Source organism: Numenius arquata, chromosome 1 (assembly GCF_964106895.1).
Source record: "Numenius arquata chromosome 1, bNumArq3.hap1.1, whole genome shotgun sequence".
In the NCBI taxonomy this organism is placed as follows: Eukaryota; Metazoa; Chordata; class Aves; order Charadriiformes; family Scolopacidae; genus Numenius; species Numenius arquata.
In genome coordinates this window covers 38,340,102-38,353,723 of record NC_133576.1, presented here as the reverse complement: position 1 = coordinate 38,353,723, position 13,622 = coordinate 38,340,102, and the positions used below count along the sequence as shown (strand labels likewise).

The window sequence follows — 13,622 nt, the reverse complement described above, 5'->3', positions numbered from 1 at the left end:
TGTTTAATTTTGTGTGGCACAGAAGCAAAGTTAATAAAACTTATCAAACCTAAAGCAGCTCCATATAGGAGCAGATTCACTGCCTCCTGGCTGGACCTCAGCTCCTTGCAGAGATGTCAAGGTGAGCCTCCAAGGTACTATTCAGCGTGTACATAGCACGCACATTAGTTGGGATTACCCTGGATAATGAGGACTTGACTGTACTTAGTCTTCTTACCAGTACATTTTGCTTCCATTTGAACAAGTCAGGTTTGTACTAAGCAAAATGCTTGACTGAAGCCTGCAAAGTTTGGATATTCGGAAAAATTTTTACACTGAAAGGGTTATAAAGCACTGGAATGGTCTGCCAAGGGAAGTGGTTGAATCACCATCCCTGGACGTATTTAAAAGACAGGTAGATGTAGTGCTGAGGGATATGGTTTAGTGATGGGTTTTGTCAGTGTTAGGCTGATGGTTGGACTAGATGATCTGAAAGGCCCCTTCCAACCTAGGCAATTCTGTGATTCTAAGTGAGATGAACCATTGAGTTCACCTGAAGCAAAACGCACGGCTGCGGGACACACCAGCCATCCCTCAAGTTAGCAGTCTCTAAACGCTACCCGCCCTAAATCAGTCTTCATTCCCTCCTCGAAGAAGCCCAGATGCCTTTACCCGGCGGTGAGGCCTTCGCCTGGGCAAGCTTCTGGCCGCCTCAGCCGGCGCTGCCAGGCGAGCAAAGATGGATAAGGCGAGACAAACCCGGCTCTCAGGAAACCCTTCCGACACGGGGCTGAGAGCCGAAGCCTGAGCGCCACCCACCGCCGGTTCCGAGGAGAAGCAGGAACCAGGCGCCACTTCCTCGCTCTGCAGCGCCTGAGGCCGCCGAAGGCCTCCCTCCCCGCCGCCGTCTTCCCCCCCCGCTCCCTCCCCGGCCTCCCCACCGCGCCTGCGCGCCCCGTCTCTCCCGTCGTCCCCGGCGGTGTCTGGAAGGAGCGGAGGGAAGATGGCGCTGCACGTTCCCAAGGCCCCGGGCTTCGCCCAGATGCTCAAGGAGGGGGCGAAGGTGAGAGTCCCGCGAAGCAGGCGGGGGAGGCTCTTCGCGCCCCCCTTCACGGCCGCCGAGGGGACCGAAGCCGGGGGGTCCCCGCCACAGCTTCGGTCCCCTCGGCGGCCGTGGCGGGGGGGCGGGGATCTGCCGGGCGGCGCCTGGCGCACGCGGCCTTCGAGAAAGCTCGGCCGGGGCCGCCATCCTGTCTCCTCGCCTCGGCTTCTCGCCGCCTCAGGGAGCCTCGGTGCGTTCCCGTCGCTTGGTGGGGCGGCAGCCGGCCGGCCCGGCGTGGCGGGCGGCGGCGGCGGTGGTGGATGCCGAGCTGTTGCAGCGGGCTCAGGCCTTCGGTGTGAAAAAGGGTGGCTGGAAGGGGTGAGGTGTGGAGAGCTTTTGTAGGCGGCGGTCGGCAAAATTACACCGGGTTTTACAGATTTAGGTGTTGAGAGGTGTGCCGCCTGTTGTGTGCATCCCTTGACTCTTTTCTCTGTGCCTGTGACCATAAGAAAAATACCTTTGTTATTCTACAATAGTAACGTTTTTCATATATTCCCTTTCCGTAAATCCGTTTTCATTGTGTTGAATGTTACCATAATGTAGGTTTTTATAGTAGTCAAGGACTGTGCCTGATAAAGCAGAAGCTTAATTTGAAAAAGTGGACAGAAAGCAAGAAGGGTTTGAGGGTTTTTTTTATTTTTTATTTTTTATTGCAGAGGAAAATAAAAGATGAAAATTTCTGCTTAATAGCAAGTAACACCGAAAGCCCTTTGTTTTTCTTTTCAGAATCTTCCTTGGAGGCAGAGTGGCATAGGTGGAGAGCAGGGAAGCAGAGTGGCTTAGATGCTGGTTCTCTAATAGAGAATTCAAGGCCAGAATAGCAAGTGCTGTCTTTTACAAAACAAGGAGACAGCTGGCATTCTGAGATGTTTATTTTGTGTTTAGAGAGTAAATGTTATTAGGAAGTATCTTTCTCCCTTAGCTTATGGACCACACAGTACTTTTTACCCTGCTCTTTTGTAAGGCCCTTTCTTTTTTTAAGGCTTCCAAACTGAAGCCAGACTGATTCACAAAATATTTGTGTCTGAGAAGCCACTCTGCTTCTAAATTTTCAAACCACGCATGTTTGAATGTAGAACTGAGTTAAATTGATCTTTTTGTGGAATACAGAGCTCTGAGTAAAGAGGTATGTACAAAAACCCATGCTTACAAAATCCTTGCCCCTTTCCAATCTGGTATTGGTTGTTTTATGTTTCCCTTTGGCACTAACTTCTTTGGAAGACTTAAGAGATGCAAATTGTATTGAAAATTGAGTCACTGTTCAGGTTTTCTGTTCAGAAACTTACTATGCCTGCTGAGCTGCCTAGTTGAGGAGGAGTACACAGTAGTTCTTTTCTCACTGTCTTTGGGTAAGGTTTAGTTTCTGTTTAAACTTTTAGTGAAATGCCAAATCTAAATTTATCCAAAACTTTCATGGACTTAGTAGATTATTCCTGCTTTGAGGAGGAATTTACTAGCTCATCCTTTATTTTTGTTAGGAAGCCTAATTCTGAGCAGAACATTTTTCTTTTTAGCATTATTCAGGACTAGAAGAAGCAGTCTACAGGAACATCCAGGCATGCAAAGAACTTGCTCAAACCACCCGTACAGCTTATGGACCAAATGGTAAGTAAATCGTAAAATTATTATAGTGGTTTTGAGCAAAATGTTACGTTTGAAAGCAAAACCTACCTTGGTAAAGAAACGATTGTTTCTTGAGGTAACGCATCGCGCTTGTTCTAGAACTTGTAAATATAGTCTTTATGGCTATACGGATCAGACTGTGCTTGATTAGCTCTTAAGTTATGCGCAATGTACCTGCCTTTGCCAGGTTTTTGAACTGGTTACTGTGTCCTCTTCACTGTCTTACTGCTGCTATATGGATGACCTACAAAAATTAAAGTCGGTAACTTTGCAGATAGTCATAACGAACATAACTGTACCATCTCTGACCACATATACAAAACAAAAGGTGTTCTTCAGTATCAATCGAGTAATGTACTAATATTTCTGAAAAGAGAACTGCTTATTCAGAAATCATTGCTTTCTCCATAAAGTAACACACTCCCAAGTGTTATTTCACAAAAATCTTTTAGGTTCTTAAATTATCAATGAGTCTAACATTTTAATGTGTAAGATATACCTGAAGGTTATGAAACAATATCTGTGTACAAAATGGTATTTGTCTAATGGATGATTTTTTATTTTTTTTTTTCTCATTAGGAATGAACAAAATGGTTATCAATCACCTGGAGAAGCTTTTTGTTACAAATGATGCTGCTACTATCTTGAGAGAGCTGGAGGTAAGTTTTCTTCCTTCAGAAGATGTCAGTTGTGAACTAGTGTTTCTGTTCATGGGCTGCTGTAGTTCTGAATGTTAATGAAGAAATGTATGTCACCCTGCCAAATGATTTACATATGTCATTTTGTAAATAATTTACACTTTTCACCAGATTTGAGTAAAGTCAATGGGCTATATCTACAGTGAAGAACAGAACTCTTACAAAGCAGCACTAAGTAGTTACAGAAGGTGCTCAATAATTGCCTACCTTTCCCCCTCCCCGCCGAACCAGTGTAGGTTTAGAAGAGGGTATGTCTAGACAATACAGTGTTTGGAAAACTCTGAATGAAATAGCTGTTTTGTTAACCTCTCAGTGTTGCTATGTTCTCTTGTCTGCTTAGAATACGTTAATTGGGTTCAAGAAGCCGAGGATATAGCAGCATCCTCCTGTGAATACTGTAAAAGTATGGAAATACTGACTTGTCCTAACTTTTACTATCAAATTCGTATTTGTATCACAACAGAAATAATAATTTACTGAATTCTGTACTTACTGATAGAAATAGTATCAATCTTAAGTATTTCCTTACTTAATGCATTGTGGTTCGGTATAAGTAGAATAACTGTGAAAGTCTCAGTTCTGTTCTTAAAAAAACAATCTGCAGGCTAGTTACTTAACCTAATAAGTCTTTCATGTTACTTTCTGGGATAAAATGACAGCTGCTCTGATTACATTCAAGAGTACACCATTTCTTTGAAAGAAAGGGAAAGCAGTGCAGTCTTAAGCGGAAAAAACACTAGAAATAAACTGTAATTTAGACATGTCTTTTGGTATTACACATATGAATTCAGCTTGAAGATCTAAACTTCAGGCTGCTTTCCTCTTGCAGAGCTTGATTGTGAAGCTACTGCATCCTGTAAAAATAGCACAGAACCAATGTCAAAGATTTCTAATTCATGGTGTAGGGGGTATATTCAGTTGTCTGATTTTTTTATTTTTTTTTTTTAAATCTGTGTTTGTACTACTTCTTATTAGGGAAGTTAGCCAATTAAGATAATCTGTGCTTCTTTCTTTTTGTTTTGTGCATTGTTAGCATCTTTAGATACAATTTGAAATTAGAGATCTTACACTGGATGCACAGACAAACCTGGAGCTGTAGTCTGGGTGGGATGTTAGTAACTAAGATGTGTCACTTCTTGTAAAGGTCCAGCATCCTGCTGCAAAAATGCTTGTGATGGCTTCCCACATGCAAGAGCAAGAAGTTGGAGATGGAACAAATTTTGTCCTTGTTTTTGCTGGAGTTCTTCTGGAGTTAGCAGAAGACCTTTTGAGGATGGGGCTATCGGTCTCAGAGGTAAGTTACATTGTTACTACAATTCACGTGGCTTAAATTCAGATTGCTTTCGGTCAGTATTCTTGGGTCATAATATTGTGAATCTTCTGCTTGCTTCTGAACTAGTTTTTTAGGTGGAGGTGTATGAAGAACAGTATTATGTTTTGCTGCTTGTGATTGCTTGCTTCCCTTGTGAGCTTTTGCATTTGTTAATGTTTTATGGCCCTTTGAAAGGGAGATGTTAGCAGTATGGATGCATAGTGAGGTGGTGTAGTGAATATTTATTGTTTGCTGCACAGGTGATTGAAGGATATGAAAAGGCTTGCAAGAAAGCCCTAGAAATTCTTCCAGACTTGGTTTGCTGTTCTGCAAAGAACCTTAGAGATGTTGAAGAAGTGGCATCTTTGTTGCACACTTCAGTGATGAGCAAACAGTATGGCAATGAACAATTTTTGGCAAAGCTTATTGCTCAGGCCTGTGGTAAGTGGACAAGAAGAGATTTGTGCGTGCCTCTAAAAAGCTGAGTAACTTTGCTTATAATCATTAATAATGTCTTCATGTAAGATAAGAGTTATATTTACTTTATCAAATTCAATTGACTGGAATACTTTAGCCTCTGATACTAGTATAACCTTCTTCCTCGTGTTGAGCTCTTCATTGGCATTGTGGCTCAGAAAAGGTCTGTGTTTTCTAGTAAACATTTATAGAAATAGCTTTCTAGTCTTTTTAAAGCAGAAACCCATTTTTCTTCCTCTTTTTTATTGTTAGGAAGATGTATTATGCTTCAGATAAGCTGTTACTAGTCTCAGCCACAGAATAGTGGAAGCAAGACTGTAGTTGTGTTGAGTTGTTTTCTCTCTTTAGATTTCAGAAAACTCCCACTTTCATGTCTACTTCAGGTGTTTTCTCAAAATATTCTGAGTCAGACTTCACTCTTGAATGTACATGTGTAAATGGATATTTGGACTTAATTTAACTGAGCAGCTGCCTGAATGCTTTCTGATTACTACATTGTAAAAACAAAATTTCTGTTTCTCTTGATGTAGATTATTAGCAGATTATAAGTGTCTTAAATTTAGGCAGGCATCTCAAATCATTGAATAGAAAAACTCAAGGCATTATTTATGGTGTCATTGTTCTACTTTATTCATTAAGCAACACAAATTGATTTTATTTTTTTTTTTTTTTTGCCAAACAGTTTCTATTCTTCCTGATTCTGGTCATTTCAATGTTGATAATATCAGAGTGTGCAAAATTGTGGTAAGTTGAAAGTACCTAGTTTTACTGTATTATTAAGGTAAACAGTTTAATGAAAGTTAATTTTTAGATCTTTAAACATGGAAAGTGCCTTTTGTATTGTAATCTCTGTCGTGTTGTAGTATGCATAATAAGTTTTGGAAATTGGTCTTCACACTCCTTGTTTAGTGCCCAACATCAGCTTTCAGAAACAAAAATCATTAATAATGAAAGTTTACACTAAATCAGATACATTAACTTAATTTTTCTCAGGGATGCTGATTGCATTTTTGTTGTAGAAGCAGTCAAAAGATTAGGCTGGCAGAAGTGTAGCAGTCTAATCTTGCTTGTTTGTTCTGTCAATAGGACCTTAGGCCTCAGTATGGTATATAGGATTGGAACAAGCTTTTATCTACCGTGAGTTTCCCCCTGCGTTTTTTCCCTGCTAAGAAATACTTAACAAGTTGAGCACAGAAAATGAATGTCACGGGGCTTGAACTGGGCCACCAACCCATCTTAAGATTTGGAACCTGTAAGACAGTGTTTTGTGTTGCTGCATCAGCTTAAGTCTTAATTCTTTGTGCTGCAATCAAAACTTAGGTTACTACATTCAAATCAATGTAAGGACCACCTTTCATAAAGGGTAGTGCAGCTTTCTGACAATAAATGATTGATAATATGACTTTCCCCACTTCCATTTCTTTCCTTTCAGGGTGCTGGTATCTCTGCTTCCTCAGTACTGCATGGCATGGTTTTTAAAAAAGAAACTGAAGGAGATGTTACTTCTGTCAAAGATGCAAAAATAGCTGTGTATTCCTGCCCTTTTGATGGTATGATAACTGAAACTAAGGTATGTAGAAGCTCAAAATAAGTCAGATACCTATTTATGCTCATGTGCTCTTATTTTTAGACATAACTATAAGTATTCTTGACACTTGGTGATTAAGATATTTTTGTTAATATTGAGTTCATTAGTTTAAAAAAGTTCACAGAAAACATCCAAACCTAATTTTGCTTTACAGGTTTTTTTTGGGTTGGGGAGTCATCGTCGGTTTTGTTGGGTTATTTGAGCAAAACTACGTGCTGGAATGTTTGAATTACAAGGTTGTCCAGAAATGCTAAAATTGCCCTTTTTTGGACTTGTTTTAGCCCATTGCCTGGGAAGGGTGGCAGTATTATAAAATAGGATGTCTTGATGTTTATGCATAGGTTGGGAGACAAAATGGTTTGTCAAAAACTTTTAAACATGTACCTAACGCTGAATTGATAAAAGTGTATGTGTCTTACTTAGGGCACCGTACTTATAAAGAATGCTGAAGAACTGATGAATTTCAGTAAGGGAGAAGAAAATCTGATGGATTTGCAAGTCAAAGCTATTGCTGATAGTGGTGCAAACGTAGTAGTAACAGGTGGCAAAGTGGCAGACATGGCACTTCATTATGCCAACAAATACAATCTTATGTTAGTCAGGTAAGTACTAGACGGGCATAAAAACATTTGTTCTACCAGGTTTCTGAAATGTCTCTCGCCTCTCAAACGAATTAGAAACAAAATATTGCAGACTGGTTGGTTTTCTAGTGGATCAAAACCTGAGCTGCAATTTGGTTGTTTCATAGCTTACGTTTCTTGATAGTATTTCATCTCTGTATGACAGTGTCGTGCTTTCAGCCAAATTTACCAAAACCAGACTGACATTTGGCCCTTCCCCCCACCCCCACCCTGCCAAAAGAGAGGAGAGGAAAAGATAAAGATTTACGAGTTTAGAATGAACTCAACGACTTTAATGAAGAATTAATATTAAAATCAAAAAGAAGAAAATAATGAAATAGATAAAATATATACAAAACCATATCAAGTTCCCAGGGTGATGGTCACGTCACCGGCAGGCACTGGGGAAGTCACAGACTGGACTCAGCAACGGATGGGAACCGGATTCCAGCTCTGGAGTCAGGAACACACAGATCGGGATCAAAGGCAGATGAACAGAGAGAGTCCTCTTTGGACGTCAGCCATCGAAGAAAGAGAGCTGACCCTTTGATCCCTCAGCTTTTATACTGAGCATGGGGCAGATGGGATGGAATACCCCAGTTGGTCAGGTTTGGGTCACCTGTCCTGTCCGCTCCTCCCCACAGATGTGACCCCTCTACGCTTTTCCGTTTCCAACCATCTAAGGGGGCAAATAACGAAATGGGCTGACCTTGGTTGTTATAGCAATAAGTGTAAGCAAGGGCCTCTCTGCATACCATTCCTTGGCATGGAGCACAAACATTGGTCTTATCATTCTGAGAACGAGCAGTTTTCTCCACAATATGCCGTTAATTTCAGAGAGTTAGAAGAGGCCTAGCTAGGATGTAAAATTACTAAACAGGAAGTTGGTTCTGTTTTACGTAAAACTGGGACAGACAGCTAATTGGGGAGTAACTTGTGTATGTGGTACTGGTACTCTGTTTTAAGTGTCTTTATAGCACAACTGAAATCAAGAATATCAAAATTTGTGGATCCAGTAAAGAGGGATGTGGCCTCAAACGCATATAAGACTTTACCGTAATGCTTCCTCATGGTCACAGTCCTCATGCGATGCTTCAGCAATGATGAGATACGTCTCCACGCATCACTAATGTATTGATGGACGGAGGAACTAATTTGTAATACTTTTCTGTGGGCCTTAAATATTTTGATCTATAAATAAAGCATGTTTGTACATCCTTGAAATACATTCTGCACAACATAAAGTCAAATCAGTAGCAGCAGCTCTCGGGTCTCACACAAATAAGAGAAACTGTAACTTCATTGGTGGTGTCCAAAAAGTTTTGAGCTTCTGGAAATGGAGCATGATACATGAAGCATCTCTTGCATAACAAATAAGGATTATTACAGAGGTGTTGTAAAGACCAAGTCTTATGCACTAGAAGATGAAATTTGGTAATTTCCATGTATTTAAACTACTTGTTTTTAAATTCTTAGAAAATAGTCTTTTCATAGAATCCCTGGAAGTAGATAATTATAACTGGAAATAATAGACAAGTGGATTTTATAACATGATGCAGTAAATTTTGATAGATGACATTAGTTTACAAAATGCTGACAAGTTAAGAGAATACTTACTTGTATGTGTTAACATTTGCTCTTGAAACTTGTTATTAGAAAGACTGTTTTTGTTACTAAAGGTTGAACTCAAAGTGGGATCTGAGAAGACTCTGCAAAACTGTTGGTGCAACAGCCCTGCCCAGATTGGTAAGGACTTTTCAAATGAGGAGCCAAAGGGAGAGTACTGATGAGCAGGTTCACTTCTTAACTGTTGTTTTTGTTTCCAGACACCCCCTACTCTAGAAGAAATGGGTCACTGTGATAGTGTATATTTATCAGAGGTTGGGGATACGCAAGTTGTTGTGTTTAAGCATGGTATGTATGTTCTGTTGAAATACTAAAAAAATGCCACTCTTCTAGAAGTATGATGTTTGTCTGTGTGTTACATCTAACAAACTTAATTCAGTAATGCACGTCTGTCTGAACAGAAAAGGAGGATGGTGCCATTTCTACTATACTCATTCGTGGATCTACAGACAATCTGATGGATGACATAGAGAGAGCAGTGGATGATGGTGTAAATACTTTCAAAGTACTCACAAGAGTAAGTAACTGTAACACTTCAGTTATCAAAACTGAGCTACGGATCAGTTTGAGGCAAGACTCGTGCTTGCTTTGTGCTCATTTGTTACAAAGGCTGTAGCAGATATTTACGTTATCAGCTTAGGAGGCTTCTGGAGGTGTAGAGGGCTGTGTAGAGAAGATTGCTACTGACATCCTTGTGAATACAGTGTACATAGAAGATGGTGCTCAGCATGTGCTCAATTTTCCAGTAGTGAGTTCGTTCTTGAAGGTGGATCAGTTTTACCACTTTCTAATGGCAGTCAGCTCTTTCTTTACTATTTCGCTAAAAGTGTTGTACTGTTCCTTGGAAACCGGGCACAGAAGAAAAGCTAGATAGCTTTGTTTGTCACTAGGGATCAGGAAGAACTGACTGGTTGCAAACTAAATTCCTAGTTCATTGGTGACAGGGAATGTTTCATCAATATGCTACAGATGCACTTTAGAGATGGAAGAACTCGGTTCTTCAGAGTTTTTTCTGAGCAGCTTTTATGGAATTGAATATTTTTCTGTTCTTGTGTTTTTTTGGTTTTTTTTTAGTACAAAAGGAAATGTTTGTGTATTTACTCAGAAAGTGGCATGCAAATATGTTGAACTTTTATGCTTAATGTCCTGTACGTACGTAAGACACGCACGTGCACATTGACTTAGAGCACAACCATAGACTGTGCATTTATAGTTGTCTCCAGGAGTGGTCCTGATGTAATGATACTTTTCTCTTTAGAAGACTGGGAGTTCTCAAGTGAATGCTGGTTTGCCAAAGGATATACAAAATACTTAATTTAAAAAAACAAACAAACAAAAAGCCAAAAAAACCCGCTATCACAAAAAACCCAAACCTAACACCTTGTGATGCCTGTTGATGTATTAAACTTCAGTGTACAGTAGATTGATTTCCTATATATTTCCCAACAAGTTATGGAAAAGATGATAAAATTGTGGAGCTCTATTATTACTTAGCCTAGAGTTGAAATTGTTTTTTATAAAAAAAAAAAAAACCACACCAAAAAAAACCCAGACACAAAATGCACTGCATTATTATTTTGCTTTTTAGAAAATAAGGTAATTTTCTTCAAAAACATTTGAAATAAATGAGTAAATTTTGGTAAATTTATTTTATAATGCATGTTTGTTGTGAAGTGGATTCTTAATAAGTCTTTGTGGGATAAAGTTCTATTGCATTCTTTGATAGAGTATATAAATTCTAAAAAGTGAAAATTGATATGATCCTTTAAGTAAACCTGTGTTTTGGGATGATCTGTTCACAGGATAAACGTCTTGTTCCTGGAGGTGGTGCAACAGAGATTGAGTTAGCCAAGCAGATCACCTCTTATGGAGAGGTACAGCAAATGCGTGTTCACATACATATTGAAGTACATATATGTATGTCTTTGTGTATGTGACTTATAAAAATATATACGTATTGTTTCGTAACAAAATATATATGTGTGTTAATACATATAAATCACTAAAACAAGGGGGAGGGGGAATGCCTCCTTATCTTAAGGTTTTTGAAATGTTGACGTGTTTTTGAACTTGACTTCAGACTTGTCCTGGGCTTGACCAATATGCCATCAAGAAGTTTGCTGAGGCATTTGAAGCCATTCCTCGAGCACTGGCTGAAAACTCTGGAGTAAAGGCTAATGAGGTCATCTCCAAACTTTATGCTGTGCATCAGGAAGGGAACAAAAATGTTGGATTTGATATTGAGGTAAGTCAGTCTCTCATATTACTTGGTGCTCTGCAGTACAGGGTTATATTTAAAAGTACTTCTGTCAGTATGAAGAATTTATAGATTAATTTAAATCACTGAAGCTCCCTGTTGCACAGTCTAGAAGAATAACTTAAAATTGTAATATGGAAGTGGTTGTTATTTTTTCATCAGCAAGCAATTAAATTCAATGTAGTATAGTGGCGTTGTGTAGGAGGTAAAGTGAGATACTGAACTAATGTGATGGATAATAAGTATTTAAGAATTACTTAATGTGTCTTCCTGCTAATGGATTAGGAATGAGGGTTTTCTGAAGAGAGAAATCGAGATCAGAAAAGTGATAACTTGTTCTAAACCTGTAACCTTGAAAACGCAATGAACTTGCTAAGTAGAAGCCTGAGAAAGTTTTGAATGATGTTTTCCCCCCTGTCTGATAGGCTGAAGCTGCTGCTGTGAAGGATATGTTGGAAGCTGGTGTATTAGACACATACCTTGGAAAATCCTGGGGTATCAAGCTAGCTACAAACGCAGCAGTAACTGTCCTAAGGGTAGATCAGGTAAGCTTGCAAATAATTTAGTGGGTGAACTGGAACCTTTAACCCAGTGTGCAGAACACTGCTGCAAAATACATGAATCCTCTGGGAATGCAAGGCATAAAAATGGGATACTTGAAAATATGGTTATTTCTGAAAGCCAGGAAGTAGTTTGTTCGAGAGATCGTAATTTGGAATGTTGTAATGTTGCCGCTTCCATAGGAGCGCTATTAACGCTTCTTTTTTTTAAAGACTTGACAGTTGATATCCAGAAAGTTATCTTAACTTCAGTAGGAACAAAGTTTCTACTAAGATTTAACACAAGAAACCTTCTCTCTTATATTGTCTTTATATGAAAATCCAACTTCTAGGGAAAATGGAGGTTATAATCTTAATGATAACAATCTTAACTCTGTCTGTTTTGTGGAACTTCAGCAAAAATGTATTTGCATGTAAAATTTCTGTAGATTATTATGGCAAAAACAGCAGGCGGTCCAAAAGCCCCTAAGCAACAAGGACATTGGGATAAGGATGACTGGAAAGATGAGCCTGAAAAATAGTGTGCAGTAAGCTCTGTTTCTCTAGCAGAGAGGTATCTGTGTGTGAGTGAGTTCATGCATGAGCATATTGACAAGCACATGGCAGATGGTATCTTTCTTGAGGACACATAACGCTGCTGTCTTACCTGTGCTGATTGCTACATTTTGTATTTGTGCCTTTGCAAATGAATTTTACTCCAGAAATGAAATTTGCATTGAAGGGATGGCAAGTGCTGTTTTAATTTTACCTTACTTGTCACTTTAGCAAGTGCAGAAAATGAGCCTTTAACGTGGTAGGACTAGTGGACTTTCTGTTTTCAAAGTGTGATGTTTAGGCTCAATAACTCAGAACAATAGCTCTGATAATTCTTCTGCTTTCTGTAGTGTGCATACTGTAAGCCAGACACTCGTTAGCCTATTTAACCACTCACTTTCTGTAGACTAACTGAAGTCTTAATTTGCATGCAAAACCGAGGTAGAAGCCCTCTTTTTGTATATCAGGGCTCAGCTGCTGCCGTTTTCAAGAAAAAAAAAAATAACTAATTTGTATCTCAATTAGATGGGTAATAATACTCACTGGCTTAGGTTCAGAGTAGGGAAACTGCATGAATTTAGTGAATGTTGACAGTCAGCATCACATGGCTGTAAGAGTGGAGTAAGAGTCTGATACTAACCTTATCTTTTTCTACTCTGTTATCTTCAAGATCATTATGGCAAAACCAGCTGGTGGCCCTAAACCTCCATCAGGAAAGAAAGACTGGGATGAAGACCAAAATGATTGAGCAATCTAACTGTACTGCTTAAGTGACATGATTATGTAAGATTTTTTTAATATTCCAGTTGGAGCCCGTCATGATGTTTTTGCTCTGTTGCCTTTAAGTTATGAACGGTGGTGTCTAATGGAGTGCAGAACTTCAAACACTTCAATAAACGTACTTACTGTTAAAATGTTAACTGTCATCTTATTTGGATTTGGTGTGACATGGTTGTTCCCAATATGTGACGATGCAGGCATTTTTGTAGGGTGACACTGCGTGGGGGTGGTGGGCTGACCCCTAGCTGCCCCTTCCTTGCCAGGACAGAGGCAGAAAATGTAGAAAAAGCTCAAGGGCTGAGATAAAGATGGGGACATCACCTACCAATTACTGTCTGAGGCAAAACAGATTCAACATGTGGAAAATTAATTTATTACCAATTTAGAGTTGGACTGTGAGAAACAAGAACAAAAACTAAACCACCTTCCTGTTCCCCTGCCCTTTTCCCAGGCCCAGCTGTGCTCT

The 13,622-nt window shown here is 39.5% G+C and overlaps 1 protein-coding gene across 4 annotated transcripts; it reads left to right on the top strand.

The window, feature by feature from the left end:
- Positions 1-951: 951 nt before the first annotated feature.
- On the top strand, positions 952-13,295 carry CCT8 (chaperonin containing TCP1 subunit 8). 4 transcript variants are annotated; one of them, XM_074160427.1, is made up of 16 exons: positions 952-1,042; positions 2,596-2,686; positions 3,284-3,363; positions 4,547-4,696; positions 4,975-5,155; positions 5,874-5,935; positions 6,624-6,761; positions 7,203-7,381; positions 9,079-9,145; positions 9,226-9,313; positions 9,427-9,542; positions 10,828-10,899; positions 11,106-11,270; positions 11,708-11,827; positions 12,271-12,369; positions 13,047-13,295. In XM_074160427.1, the coding sequence occupies exons 1-15, from the start codon at positions 983-985 to the stop codon at positions 12,361-12,363; spliced, it is 1,662 nt and encodes a 553-aa protein (XP_074016528.1). In that variant the 5' UTR covers positions 952-982; the 3' UTR covers positions 12,364-12,369; positions 13,047-13,295. The 4 variants fall into 4 exon arrangements, with proteins under 4 accessions (XP_074016528.1, XP_074016537.1, XP_074016545.1 ...); XM_074160436.1 differs by having other exon boundaries at positions 12,271-12,395; positions 13,047-13,294; XM_074160444.1 differs by lacking the exon at positions 12,271-12,369 and having other exon boundaries at positions 13,047-13,294.
- Positions 13,296-13,622: the final 327 nt, after the last annotated feature.